Source organism: Cotesia glomerata, linkage group LG5, assembly GCF_020080835.1.
Source record: "Cotesia glomerata isolate CgM1 linkage group LG5, MPM_Cglom_v2.3, whole genome shotgun sequence".
Lineage (NCBI taxonomy): Eukaryota > Metazoa > Arthropoda > Insecta > Hymenoptera > Braconidae > Cotesia > Cotesia glomerata.
The window spans coordinates 15,913,439-15,929,713 of record NC_058162.1 but is presented as its reverse complement, the minus strand read 5'-3'; the positions used below and the strand labels follow the sequence as shown (position 1 = coordinate 15,929,713).

At 32.2% G+C, this 16,275-nt stretch overlaps 1 protein-coding gene across 1 annotated transcript; it reads left to right on the top strand.

Moving 5' to 3' along the window:
- The first annotated feature begins 4,772 nt into the window (after positions 1-4,772).
- LOC123266056 lies at positions 4,773-7,290 on the top strand. The gene is made up of 3 exons (XM_044730088.1): positions 4,773-5,054; positions 5,899-6,369; positions 6,440-7,290. Exon 3 carries the CDS (start codon positions 6,526-6,528, stop codon positions 7,288-7,290), a length of 765 nt encoding a protein of 254 aa, XP_044586023.1. The 5' UTR covers positions 4,773-5,054; positions 5,899-6,369; positions 6,440-6,525.
- Positions 7,291-16,275: the final 8,985 nt, after the last annotated feature.

Below are 16,275 nucleotides of genomic sequence, written 5' to 3'. Positions count from 1 at the left end.
CATTGTTAAATAGGATTGTAAAAAGATATATAATATTAGAGGGAAGGTTTTTTAAAATAAAGCTAGGTATGCCGTCAAAGCTGGAGGATTTTTTGTTGTTTAATTTTCTAAATATTTTTTGGAGTTCCGGGAAGGAAGTAAAATAGTCGGGAAAAGGGTTGTTTGGGGGGTATGTGGAAGGAACATTTTTTGAAAACTGTAACAGAGAAGAGTTCGTTTGTTCTTCGAGATTTATTTTGTTTTTAAGTTCGTCAATTTTTCTGTTTACTAAGCGTATATGAGCTTCTTTGCCCATGTTAATGTTTTGGTTGTTTGTTGCCTCAAAGTGAGCCCCAATTAAATTTAATTTGTCACAGGGTTGTGTAATGATACTTGCATTATTGTTATCTTTATTGAAATTGGTTATGTCTAGATCTGCTGCATTTAGTAAATGGTGTTTGTCAATAGGAATTTTTAGATTGTCAATGGAGGAGGTGCCTTTTTTCCTGAATAACTTATTGATTTGAGGAAGTGATTTTACTGGGTCATTAGGAGGTATGCTTCTTATTTTTTTTTTTCCCAATATGCGTTAGATGCCTTGTTAAATTCATTGGATATTTTGGTTTTTAATTCTTTTAAGATGTTTTTGTAATATATCAGTAGGGAATTATTAGATTTGATTCCGAGTTTTTGTAGTTTGTGAATGTGTGATGATATGTAATTTTTATGCTTTTGTAATTTTTTTGTGTTGTTATTTACGAATTTGTCAGTCGTATTTTTTGGGATAATTTTAGGGGTTGCTATGTTAATTGCTTTAGTGATCGCCGTGTTTAAGTTTGTCAACCCTGTATCTATTTCGTCTTTTGAAAGGTTTCTGTCTGTAGGTAGTTCAGAGATTTTGTAAGAGTTGAGTGATTTTTCAAATCGGGTCCAGTTAGTTTTAGCAAAGTTAAGACCGTAACGGGGTTCTTCAGTTTCCAAATTCGTCAATCTGTCAATTGTAATATCAAATTCAATTGCATTATGATCACTGTCAAAAGGTAAAGTATTAAGGTTATTGTTTGTCAGTTTTATGAAGTTGATGCGATTGTCAGCTAGGCATATGTCAAGATATGAATCACTGGCGGGGTACGTTGCTACATCAGGGCCTAAAAAATTAATTTTATATTTTATTTCATTTTCTTTTAACCAGATGTGCAGAGATTTACCTCTGGGATTTTCAACTAAATTCTTCCAGTTTTTATGTTTAGCATTTAGGTCTCCGGCTATTATATAGAAGGTGTCTGGGTCGTCAAGGTTGAGTTCATTAAACAGAGCGGACAGTTCATCTATGAATTCTTTCTTACAGTTTCCTGCTGAATAAATTGAAAGGATGAACAGTTTCTTATTGCCTGTAATGTTAATTTTTATTGCTGTACATTCGATGCATACGGCATTTACTAGACATTTGGGAAAAACTCGTTTATGTTTGAGTATATCCTGGATAAGTATGGCGGTACCTCCTCCTTGTATAGAATTTGGTCTGTCTGATCTAAGTAATTTGTAGTTGTTGAAAATAGGATTAAATCTTTGTGATAATTTTGTTTCTCCGAGAAGTACGAAGTCTGGGTTGTGATGATTTATGAGTTGGGATAAGTTGTAGCGTTTATTATGGGAAATGAGAGAGTTTATGTTAAGTGCAATAAAGGACAGCTCTTTATATTTGTGATTTTTTATTACGGGATTATGCATTATTGGTTTTGGGTGAGTGTTAGAAGATTGTATAGGTCGTTCACTCGACCGATTGTTGCCGTTACTGCGTTAGATAGTGTTTTTATTTGAGAGCAAATTTTTGAGAGGTCAGGGTTTGTTACCTGGGAAGGTGTTTTGTTTGGGATGTGTAAAAGCTCATGGTTAAAGAGAGGTTGGATGTAATAATAAGGTTGGCGGGTGTTTGGGATGTTTTTTTTTTGTAATGTCACTAAAAGATACCAAGGGATTGATAATTTTGTTAATGCTAGCTAATTTTTTTTCTCTTTCTGCCTTTTGCCTTAATTGTAGTTGTTTTAGATTGTTTTTAAACGATATGAAGTTAGGGCACCCTCTGTATGACGCGGGGTGACCATTCTCCTTACATAGAATGCATTTAAGGTTATTCTTAATATTAATAGAAGCGTTATCCATAGCGGCAGTATCTTTTTTCAATTTATCAATTGGGCAATTACCTATTTCATGAGTTTCTGCGCATTTGACGTATTTAAAAGGTAAGTTACAATTTTTTGATGTGTGATCTAGGCCTTGACAGTTGTAGCATTGTACAACATCAGGGTTTTTATATTTGTCCCAATGAATAATTTGAAAATCGTAGTTATAAATCTGTTCTAGGTTTTTCGCTTTGCTATCCGCTGATAAATGAACTGCAAAAATAGGTAATATTTTGTTTTCAAGAATTGACTTTTTTGTTTTAAATTGGCGGACTTTTAGGAAAGAGATTTCTTCAATTTTTAAGCTGATGAGGTCCTTGAGAATAACTTCTGGATTGAAGCTGCCCTCAAGTCCTTTTAAAAGATAGATTTGTTCTTTCTCCTCTTTAGGAGTATTGGTGTAAAATTGGATTTTATTGTCTTTAAGGGCGGATTTGATAGTATTAAAATCTTTGAGATTATTAGCATTAATAATGTGCTTATTGTAACTAAGCATTCTAGTTGTAAAATAACTATCTAATTTTAATTTCTTTATATAATTAACTGTTATTTGGCATCGGGCTCTTTCTCATTTATCGGTGAATGATGCCTTACTAGTATATCCACTAAGTTTATATTTGCAAACGTCATTTTCTCTGAATTGATTGTGTATTGCGCGTTACGAATTCAAGGAATAAACATCCTAGAGGAATACAATTATTACACGACGTTTCATTTGAAAGTAAATTCCTAAGTTCGTGCCCTTCTCTTGTTGATTCCTTTCAGGAATCATTCCGAAAAGAAATGAATAAGTTGAGAATTATATTTTTAAAACAATCTGATGATTTTGTAAACTTTTAAAAACTTCTAAAATTTCCAGATAGCAAAGGGATATGAGAAATGATTAATCGGATTGAATATCAAAAAAAAATGTTCCAATTAAACTTTCAACTCTCAAAACAAAAAAAAATTAGAAAAAATTACTCTTGATAAAACTTAATTAATCTGATAAAATTGATAGTTACAAAAAAATAGAAAAATATGCTTAGAGTTTTTATCAGTTAACTCAATTGACAATTTTCTCATTTATTCTCTCAAAATATTTATAAGAAAATGATCTGCATTTGTCTTTGAAGTTTCTTATTCATTCTTATAGAATTGGGTGAAAAAGAGTGTATTAAAAAGTCTTATAAAAAATGATAAATATGTTCAAATATTCTATAAGATTTTTCATCACATGAAAATTCTGATTTAAACTTTTAAATCTTATTTGCTGAAGAGAAAAATTTTTGTGATTGAGATTGTATAAGTATAATCTTATACCAATATACTCAATGAGTCTCATAAAAAATGTGTTAAGAATAAACTCATATAACCTGATAAAAATAAAAATTCTCATTCGAACTCATAAATATTCGACAGAATTAACTTATAAAATATTCTGACGGGTTAAATCTTAATCATTCTTATAAAAACGTTGCCTGAAATTTCTGATACTAAAGTAACTTAATTCTGTACTGATAAATTCTGTTAAAAATCTATATCAGAAAATTTTTTGATTCTTATAAATATTTTCTAAACTTATAGATTCTGATAGGAAATTTTCAATATTTTATAAGAATTTATCAGATCTTTTCCTCAGGGCTCTACTCAGCAAAAGAAATATTCCTATTACATTTCGTCTCTACCCCTGATGGTTCCAGAAATATAGTGATGAGTCAATACATAGGTGGAAATCCCTCGTATATATATATAGATAAATATTAAATTAAATTGATAAAACAAAGTTTTTTTTTTGTTTAAAATATAATTTTTATGAATAAAACCTAAATTTATAAAAATGCAGGTGTAGTTTTTCGAAAATTGAGTGAATTTTATGTATTGTTTAAGTAAAGTAAGCTTGTGAACTAGATATATATCCGAAAAAAGAATCCACCGTAGGGTGGATACAAAAATAGACATACCGATTGAACTTGACAATATACCCTGATAGCCAAGTTGGCCGCAACTTTCTGTCAATCTACTGCCGCAACTTGTCACCAACTTGGCGGCAACTCTTGGAAAGTAACTCGGTTGGTGTCAACTTGTTCACCAAGTTGTCACCAAGTTGTCGGCAAAAGTTGCTCTGAAACTTTTTCACACCAAGTTGACGATAAGTTTCTCAAGAAATTTGGCGACATATTGCGGCAGTAGATTGGTCTCTTTTTTCTCAGAAACTTGTAGCCAACTTGGCGCCAACAGTTACAAATTCGGAAGTTGACCGCAAGTTGTCGCTAAGTTGGTGGCAACTATCTGACACCAACTTGGTTGGTCTGAAACTGTGGCTATCAGGGTAGGTCGCAGAATTTTTCGCTGGTAAGAACGAGACTATATCTAGTTAGTTACCATGAACTTTCAGAACTTTCGAACAATTTATCATTCGTATAGATCGCTCTTTGACTAGTGTTGTCTCGACTAGATTTCATTAATAAATTTTCGCCTGTTTCATTTTATTCTTTTGTCTATAATTAATTTTAAATATTGTTAACTTCGAATAGTTTTCATTTCGGATATTTATGACTTTGTAGATTTTGTATTTTCGAATGAAAATAATTTGAGTGGAGTTTCTGGCACCCCGTGCTTCTAGACTTTTACGCCAACTAGTGGCAAGTATCCAAAACAGTTGGGATCATGTATTTAACGTAAACATATGTGATTTATTTTTTAATAATTATAAATAAAATATATTGAATTTTTTTAAACAATGCCAGCTTCGAGAAAAAATTGTTGTATTCTTGGATGTAATAATACATCACGCCGAGAACGTGGATTCAGTGTGGAAGTGAAATTTTATAAATTTCCTGAGAGCGTGTTAGGAGCCTCATGGAAAATATTAAAACGTAAACAGTGGATGAATGCAGTGAAAAATTACGTGTAAGTACAATATTAATTAAAATTTATAAAAACGAACTGCATCATTCAGTAAAATTATAACATTTAAATACGACGTATGGAAAAATTGATCATTTAATTGATGAAATTCCAAATATTCGTGCCATTTATCTTATAGTTATGACTTAACCTTTTAATAATTGCACGCCTCATAGCGCGAAGCGCGTGAGGTTGTGCTTTATACTCGACTCGTCAAGTTCAAGCAATTTTGTGATCTTTTAATGCCTCTATCACAACCATATTACACTTATTCAATAATATAAATAGACGTACACCGAAAAACACTTAAATTAAACCATCTTTTACTTTCTAAAATCATTTCATGTTGCTATTTTGAAAAAAAAAAACGTTTTGAAAAAAATTTTACGTGGACGTCCAGATGTCACCCCATTTTGGATGTACCAACGATTACTCCCGAACAAATTGATATTTCAAGACCGGACCTTTTTTATTAGTTTAAGAATTCGATGAACTGGGTCCGTATTTCATATCAGTGGCCTAGCTTATGTATTTTTTTTTTTAATTGAATTTTTATTAAAATTCACGGATACAACCGTACAAAGCCAAACGAACTTTTCTTATTTGTCACGTGAAAACTTTGGAGCCACTTGATCAAGCTAGATTTTTTTAGACTGCGTGCGCATATGACAAGAAAAAAGGGCGCCGATATTTAAAAAAAAAATAAAAAATACTCTGTAAGAAATTACTTAATTATAATTTTTTTTTTTTAATTAATTATACAATTAATTTTTTTCTTAAAAAATGATTGAGCGTTATGAGGCGTGCACTTTTGGACTTTCCAAACTTTTTTTTATTTTGATTTCAGAGAAAATCCAAAAGACTGGGTACCAAATAAATATACGAGAATTTGTAGTACCCATTTTGTAAATAATGAAAAATTAGAGCATCCTTTACACCCATCTTATGTTCCTTCGATTTTTCCTGGACGTGAAAATGTAAAAAGAAATATTCAATCCTTGGAACGTTTTCAACGAGTCAGGAATCGTGAAATAAACACAATCCACATCAATAAATATATTGTGAGTGAAAAAAAAAAAGAAATAACATAAACATTGAAAATACGATAGACACAGTAATGGAGCAAGGTAATGAAGAACATGCAAGTAGTGTTGAAGAGCATCCGATTGATATTCATGTTGAAACTGTTACGGTGAAGCCTGTGCAACGGAGCATAAGTTGTCAAACAGAGATAGTCACAGATGGATCTTATGAAGATTTGGCATATTTTTTTTGCAATCTTAACTATTTTAACAATTTAAACACGGCTGCAGTACAGGTAAATATTCCAATAAAAAAAAAAAATACAATTTGTGAAGCTAAAATACCAATTATAAAAAATGTTAAAGATTCGAGTTGTGATCCAATAAATATAGACCTTAGTAAATCTTGTCAAGGTTTTCATGGACTCTCTTCAATTACTACCGATGAAGCAATGAGCAGTTTAACAGGTGTGACATTAGCAATTTTTTCATGGCTTTTAACAATGTTACCAGACTGTAAAGCCTCTAAAGTAGACAAAAAAACTAGTTTCCTGATAACATTAGTCAAATTAAAGACGGGTTTATCATTTACTGCATTGGCAGTCATTTTCAATATTCATAGAACAACTGCACATAGGATATTTGTGAAACACATACAGCAGTTAAATATTTTGCTACAGAATTTCATCGTTTGGCCATCGAAATCAACAATACGTGCATCTCTACCTGAAACATTTAAGCGGCATTACCCAGACACGCGTGTGATAATTGATTGCACTGAAGTTTACACTGAAGTACCACCAGAAGTTAATCAAAAAGTCTTAATGTATTCTGAATATAAACACCATCATACTGTCAAGTTTATGGTGGGTTGTGCACCAGATGGATTTATAACTTATGTTTCCAAATGTTATGGTGGCCGTGCTGGTGATTGCTTCATTACAAACGATTGTGGTTTGGTTGATTTAATTGAACCTGGTGACGTTGTTTTTGCTGACAAAGGATTTCCCCAAATAAAAACTCAAATCGAAAACAAAAATGCTATTTTTATCATGCCTCCTTTTGGCCACAAAGATCAATTCACCCCTGAAGAAGTTGACGAAACATACAACATTGCTTCTGTGAGGATTCATATAGAACGAGTAAATCAACGAATCAAGGATTTTAGAATTCTGTCAAAAGTACCTAATTCATTATTTCCTCATATTGATGATTAATTTTTTACAAAAAAGAAAGGTTTTTTTTTTTTTTTTTTTTTTTTCTATAGGGATCGTGCGTGAAATATAGAAGCAGCACTACTGTCGGAGTGAGCGCTCTCTGGTGTTTCATTGGTGAACATAGTGAGATCAAAACAAATATTTAATAACATTTTAAGAAAAGTTATAACAATGGAAAAAATAATAAAATATGGATTTCAACCTGTAATCAATAATATAATACATGGCCAGAACCAATAAAAAGGCAAAAAATTATTCAAATCAAAGCATGTGTACAGTGTCGTTGAAAAAACGGATAAAATTAGAACTGTCATAACCGGTAAAGTTGTACCACAGACAAGTGTATCAAATCTTTATGATGTGACAATTTCTGTATGTATAAAAGTAAAATAAAAAATTATTTATTGCACTTAAATTATAAAACTTGGAAATTTTTTTATTTAATTATAAGAAAAATTATAGAATTATTATTTTCAGGTTGATACAAACCGACACGTTAGTAACGCTGTTTGCACCTGTAAAGCTGGTCTTGGGGGCAAGTGTAAGCATATATGTGCGTTAATTCATTACGTTAATTCTCCCGAAACATCGTCATCGAAAACGAGTCATTCTCAGCAATGGGGTAAACCTACTCAAAAGCAATTACTAGGGCACGACAAAGGTGAAAGGATGTCCAAACTCTTTCCTCCCCCAGTTTTGTCTGCTGAAATGACTAAGTTGAAACCTATCAAACTTACATTAGCAAGTATGCCTGAATCTTTGAAAAATACACCGCTTTGAAAAATCTTAGAGCTTGAAGAGAAAGAAGATATTGTAATAACACCAGTAGAATCAATGTTACAAATAATACAAACTAAGGCTAAAGAAGTCCTCCAGGAGAAGGCGAAAAAAGTAGTAAATGATATATTTATATTGCAAAATTGTAGTGTAATATTTAGTCAAGAAGTTATGGTTACCAAAGAAATATATACATTCTATCAAAAGAAAATATGCTGTGATGCTACGACAGCATTAAATCTGAGTCTTTTAACCATTCAACAATCTGATAGCAGCGAATGGTTTGCACAACGAACACTGCGAATAACTGCCAGTAATGGATACAGGTTGAAAGGTCAACGTTTTAATGTTGAAAAAGTTGTGACAGATATGTTATACCCAAAACTAACTAAAAATGCAGCGATGATGTACGGAAAAAACAATGAGGATTTAGCATTGAAAGAATATAAACAGCTAGTTGATCCAAAGTGGGAGATTGTTAAAGTTGGTGCAATAATTTGTCTGCAACAACCGTGGCTAAGCTGTTCTCTGGACGCAACCCTCGTTTATGGGAATGAAGTATGGCAAAAGCGGCTCATAGAAATTAAATGTCTATATACTTGCCGCAATATTCCTGTTTGGGATGCTGATTTAAGCCAGTCAAATGTTCCATAACTAAAAGTTGATGAAAATAGATTACATTTGAGTACAGCGCATTCAATTAACATTCAGGTCCAGCTGCAGATGTATGTGACTAATATAAAGTTTTGTGATCTGTACGTGTACTCACCAAAAGGTAGTGTGTTACTTACCGTTCAACGTGACAATCAATTGTTGAATAACTTAATACCTCATCTTGAAAAGTTTTATTTTACCCAATACATACAAAAATTATACGCCAAAGACTTAACTAAGTAACAATACATTTATGATTACCATAAGTACATTACTTTTTAGATATAAATTATAAAATGACCTAAAAATAATTTTGCAATCGACCAAATGTGCAGTGTTGAAAAAATGTTATAGTAGTTGTTATTTCTAAGACTGAGATTTAAAAGTTGCCTAAAATTATTTTTATTATTATCTTAATTTTATAAAAATCGTAAGAAATTATTTTTTGTACTAATTAATAACGAAAAGTTTTATAAATGTTATCTTTGTTTAAAACATTTAATATTACAAGCAAATACTATAATATAAAAATATTTATCATTTATGAGTCTGTACTTACCTTATGTCAGAGTTATTATAAAACAGAGAAATAATAAACATTGAATTTAAAATTATTTAAGGCCATTCTCTAAGGGGGGCCCCCCACTTTTTAAAGAATATGTGGCGCCGCCTGGCGGCCGAAATAGGTACTAAAAAAAGTTTGAATTTTCGAGAGATTAAAATTCAAATGAAACAGGTATAAATAATGTAATTGTTTATTTTTATGCTTCCGTATGAATTAGAAAAATTTATATTACAATTTAAAACATGTTTTACACCGGAAAACATCATAAATATGAATTAAAAATATAACGTTCTTATTGACTGTGAAATGTCATTTTCCGTGTTTCACGCCAATAATTAATTGTAAAATAATTAGGGAATAAGGTGTAAAAAATTAAACGTAATTCATATTATAAAAGCATAGAGAATAAGTAAAAAATAACTTACAAGCATAAATTCTTCATATGTAGCCAAAATATCGTAAAAAAGTTTTCACAACACAGTTTGACGTTTGTAAACAACCGACATATTGTGTTTACAAAGCGAACGTGAAACACATGAACGTTGTCGCGGGAAAATTAAATAGCAACTTCACACTATTGCAAGAGAATAAAATAAATCATAGAATTCATGTAAAATTTCTAAGTGTAAGTGTGCAGGAAATTTTTTATCATAAAATGAGGAGTGTCTGGATCGACTCAAAATGGCCTGAAACGAATAAATAACTTAACTCTCAGGAGTACTTTTTTATTTTGGTCAACGCCTGCGCTGGGTCAGCTGATAGAAAATTTTCTAAGTGTGGGTGTGCGGGGAATTTTTTATCATCAAATAAGGAGCGTCTGAATCGACTCAAAATGACCTGAAACGGATAAATAACTTGACTCTCAGGAGTACTTTTTTTTTTGGTCAACGCCTGCGCCGGGTAAGTTAGTGAACAATTTTCTAAGTGTGTTTGTGCGGGGAAGTTTTTATCATCAAATAAGGAGCATCTGAATCGACTCAAAATGACCTGAAACGGATAAATAACGACTTTCAGGAGTACTTCTTTCTTTTGCTAAACGCCTGCGCTGGGTCAGCTGATAGGAAATTTCTAAGTGTGTTTGTGCGGGGAAGTTTTTATCATCAAATAAGGAGCGTCTGAATCGACTCAAAATGATCTGAAACGGATAAATAACTTGACTCTCAGGAGTACTTTTTTTTTTGGTCAACGCCTGCGCCGGGTAAGTTAGTGAACAATTTTCTAAGTGTGGGTGCGCGGGGAATTTTTTTATCATCAAATAAGGAGCGTCTGAATCGACTCAAAATGACCTGAAACGGATAAATAACTTCACTCTCAGGAGTACTTTTTTTTTTGTCAACGCCTGCGCTGGGTCAGCTGATAGAAAATTTTTAAGTGTGGGTGTGCGGGGAATTTTTATCATCAAATAAGGAGCGTCTGAATCGACTCACAATGACCTGAAACGGATAAATAACTTGAGAATGGAAATAATTGCTTGCAATTGAGTCAATCGTTTGATGATACATTTTCATTTAAATTATTTCTTTTTATTCTCTCACTACATCTAGTATTATTTTCTTTATATCTGTTTTTAATTTCATTCTATTACAATTCTTCAACATTTACAATCAAATTTGTAGTTTATACAGATTTTGCTCGCTTTTCGATCGATGGACGGGCAGTTAAAGTGCAGCAACTTTTAAGATCGATCTTCTTAACGTGGGATGTTAGCGGTGATGGGTTCACTCAACGACATTGTGGGTACGGTCTAGAAAAACGTTCCGAAGAAATGATTATAAATCTATGTTTAAATTTTTTCTGCCCTCCGGCCGGAAAGTGGCAACTTTCTGGCCGCTGCGCTAAACAAAATTGCCACATTCCGGCTACGTCGAGCAGAAAAATAGTATACACACCTTGGCCAGTAAATAAGAAAGCCTCAAATCACATGTTTGTCAACCTCGGCTTCGCCTCGGTCAACAATTACATGTGATCTGAGACTTTTCTTATTTTACTGGCCTAGGTATGTAATATACTATTTCCGCATCCGTTTGCCTGATAGTTTGTATTTTTTAATTTTAGATGCCAACTTTACACAATACAAACTATCAGTTTCCAGGGCGTACCAGTCGAGGAGGTGGATGTCGGATTTTGAAAAAAATTTACTGCAACGTGTTTGTTTTTTCTAAATAATAAATTTTTAAAAACGTCTGAATTTACTTTTTTTTTCTTATGCTTCTTAACAAATTATTATTGTTGAATTAAATTTTTTACAAATTAATTTACGCCCCAAAAATATTTATTATGATCTACTGTTACAAAAAATGAGATGCGTACTTACCTTGGAAAAGGATCTGTTTTAAAATCAATGTTAATTACAATTCATTCACAATATTAATTGCAAACTTAAGACTGACTGTAACATACTCATGTTTTCAGTCGCAAATTAATGCAGACTATATATACTCGCGGTATCAGTCGCAAAATTAATGCTGACTAAAATACACATGTATTATCAGTCGCAAATGAATGCTGACCATTTATACTCGCGGTATCAGTCGCAAAATTAATGCTGACTAGAGTACACATGAACTATCAATCGCAAACTTAATGTTGACTGCAATATACTCATGATATCAGTCACAAATATACGTTGAGGATTATACGTTCTTTTCGACACAATTACCACATTTTTAACAGGTATACAAACGTTTATCTTTATTCAAAATTCAATTGAAGGTCATCATGATCTTGTTAAATCTATGACCCATTGATAGTTTATATATTTTTTTATTGAAGAATATCTGTTGAATTTCTATTATCTTCATCATATATATATTCAAAGAAATCGTTGACTAATTCTTCAAATGATGAACTTTCGCCGAGACCATAATCATCGAGTAAGCAATCGTCATCGTAATCATCATCATTATCATTGTCAATGTTGATGGTATCATTGTCGTTGACAGTTGTACTACTATTCACATCACCTGATTCATCAGGTTTATTTTGATCGTTATTGTTGTTTTTACAGTTTTCAGTATTTGGTTCAGTTGTACGCTGACGAACGATAGGAGATAAAGAAAACCATTGCTGTATTCTTTTATCACCGTAAAAAAACTGTTGCAATGGCTCATTAACTTGATCATAAACTTTTGGAAGTTCCTGAGTTTTTTCTGTTTCTTCACTTTGTTTGTCAGAACCTTTGGATTTATAAATTAACTTTGGATGCAATAGTTCTGGTACTAAGTACTTCCAATAAAATTCATATAAACGAGGATACATTTTTGTTTTCCAAAAATTTTCATCGTATTGTATTGTTAAATTGTGTGAAGCTTTAGGTGTCCAGATTGATAAAATACACCATTTTCTCTTAGTGATATGTAATTGGCCTTGAATTTGATAGTAGTAACGACTACTTGTCCTAAGCTTATACGGGTCATTATTTTCAAAATGTTCTTTCGAATAAGCGCCGCCTTTTTTTATAGCTTCCAGAGGCTCTGTATCTCTCAACGTGTAGGGACATTTGGTTTCTACTATTCCATCTTTGCCAACTAATCCGTCTGGCGAAGCTCCGAATGCTTGAATAGTATCATCAATGAATAGGCCACAAGGTTCTATTAATATGTCTTCATTCTCCTCAAGTCTATCGAGGGCATTTGCTTCATTATTTCGGCCGTACAACAAAGCTGGATGCATGGTATTATGTGATGGATATAAAATTTTTTTTACCACATCATTTTTAGTTTTATCAGTTTGTGATTTACATGCATCCTTGAAATTTGACGCAGTTAATAGTAAACGACGAGTTTTATGCCATAACTCCGACTTTGCTTGATCTACAGTATTACGTTCTATCGGAACGCGTTCGTTTATTAACTGTGTCAATTTTTGTGACTTTTCAATAATTTTTCGTATTGTTCAGGAGTAATTACAATACCAGCGCTTGGCCCATAATAGCAATCTTGTCCGGTATACTTATTTTTGTGATATCGTCTTCGATATCCTTTTTCATGATATTGACGCTTATTATACTCGACTTTTTTTCCTTCTTTCTTCTAATGTCAATATCCTTTGAGGAATATCTTTTTCCCAAACTTTGTATATATCTTTCATAGCAGTTTTACTGTTGAATTGTATAACTGCGTATGCTACTCGTATACTGTATCCACCTAATTTGCAAGGATCAGTCCGTTTACCTCCAATTTTTGAAGCAATAACATTATTTATGCATTCTGCTGGGTTATTACTTCCGTTCATTAATACATCTTTCGGAAGAGCTATACATCTATTATAATGTGCAAATATAATATTCCAAATCTTCAATTCTGATAATTTCACAACACTGTTGGTCTCTGGTTTTTTATCACAGTAATATTGGTGACAATTTTGATGTTGACCAAAAGCGTGATACGGAATATTTTCTAAGTCTTCTTGCATACGTTTAATTTTACTTTCATAGCTGTCATTCGTGGAATTCAAATAACGAGATGCTGCTCGTATAGCTTTTGAAGATATTACTCCAGCATCAGTAATAGCTTCTTTTAGACTGACTTCGTTCTTTAATTGACTCATTTTCAAAAGACCTACAAGCTTTTTGCTAAACGACGAAGCAGGTGATTCACACACTCTATTTTTTCGACAGTAATATTATACAGACCATAAACATTAAAATCAATGAGTAATTGGTATACACTACTGTCACCATCACTTATTAATGTTTTATATATTAATCCATACTTTTCATAACTAGTCTGAAATAATTCTAATAAAATAGATGATTCTATTTTTGTTGAAGGGAGGCTGGCAGCAAAGTTAAGCCAACAAAGATGATAATCTTGTTTTCCAAATTGGCACTGTGAACATCTTTTATTAGCTACTCCACAATCAAGAACTTTATTCGTAAATTTATCAATAACAACTGCTGCTCCGGAAGAAGAATTATACAATCCCGATTCATAAACTCTCTTTGGATAAGTGCCATCTGTAATTGTAGATGTAAAAGGAATACCATCTTTAGTAACACGGCCTTCAGCTTTTGCTCTTTCAACAGATTCTTTTGCTGCATCAGACATCGACTTTAATGCTGTCTTAATGATATATTCACCAACAACTGTTTCTGCCACAGAGTATGAATTAGCATTGTGACATGGTAAATCTGCAGCAGTCAATAAGCTTTCCAACTGATAGAAACCAATTCCGCTACTTATACAACCTAATACGATACTATCATTAGTACTGGCAATATTATTTGCTTCAGGTTCACTCAGAACTGTAAATTCGTAGCCACACGCAGAACATTCGTACAACAAAGTACATTGTAAACCATTCATAATTGGTCCAATGTAATTTGGTTTACATTCTAAGCTACGACAGCAATTATTGAACGAATTTAGGCGATGCTCGTAGAAACATGTATTTACTTCCGTGTTTACATATTTGTTATGTAAAATCAGTTTTGTATGCTTGTCACTCACAAGCGAACTACGTAACCGAATTCCTCGCCTTTTTTTCTTCTTTTTTGATTTTTTGGGACTATTTGATGATGAAGCTCTTTTATTATTTAAAGTAGACGGGTTTTTAGGAGGCGGATCTTGATGTGATAAATGCTTCATTGATTCAGAAGTTTTGTTAGTCATAAATGATGCAAATATATCAAATGTTTGATTTAGAAGACAATCAGACATTTGATTTTCTTTGCCATTCACGTTAAAAGAAGTCACTTTAATTGTTGATATAGCGTATGCATTCATACGCATATTTTCAACGTCACTAACGCCATTTTCATTGACAATATACATATTATTGAGTAACATCATATGTAATTGCTCTAGGTCTTCAAAACAGCAAACACATGATTTGCCATTAGAACTGGTTACACGGCCCACTTCATCTCTACTGTGTGAATCAAACAGGTAATAAAATTCTTCGTGTGAAATAATGGAGACTGTTAGATTATTCATAGTTAATATAGCTCCAATATTCTTTCCTACCAATATTTCAAGCCTTTGTTGTAACGGCTGAAAATCTGCATCTTCTGAAACGCTGAAACATTTACCATAAAATGTATCTTCTATCATAAAATTTATAGTAAAAGATGGATCAATTGAAACTTCAGTATGCAGTTCCGATCCTTCTAGATAATCTTTATCATTAGCTCCACATACAACAGGAGCATTGGGACGCATACGCATACTAATCTCGTAAAGATTATTTCCGATCTCGAGGATACGGTCAATATGATCTGATTTCCAAGTTTTTATAGGTAAGAACGTTGCCATCACTACGGCAGAAGCAGCCATCGCAGTGCACTGTTTACCAGCTGAATTATTGAATTTTTTATCGGCTTGATTTATATTGCCTCGAATAATATCATAAGGTTTGATTTTTGAAAAATCTGACTGAGTTTCTGTCGAAGATTTTTGATTATCATTTATGTTTTCATGATCAGCTACAGTACAAGAGGAAAACATAAATTCGAGATTGGATTTATAATCATTAACATTTTCAATTGAATCAGATAAATATTCATTTATGTCATTATTTGCATCCTCTTCACAAATGTCTTCGAAATCTGTCTTTGGATCTTTGATGGAATCATTTGATGGTTTATTTGAAAGATTTTCATCCGTAGAAGAGGAAAAAGTTGAAGTATAATTTTTTATTTAAATCAATTCCTTCACCATTTTCACTTGAACTTTTGGCAGTAAGAAATGTGAATAAAAATTTTTCTTCAAAGCATTTACTACTTTCAAAGAATTCATATTACATGAATAACCATCAACAATAAATTTAGTGACTCTGATCATAGAAAAAGAGTACGAATTATTCATGTCAGGATTGGTTAACTCCGGAGAAATGTAATAATTATCTGTTATCCAATTGATTAGAGTTGGTATATTAGTGAAGATATTTAATCGAGGAAAACAAGTTATACCATTTTTATTACGACCTTCTGGGTCAAATAAGTAATATTTCTCAAATCTAGAAAGAATCGCGACTGAGCGTCGATTTAT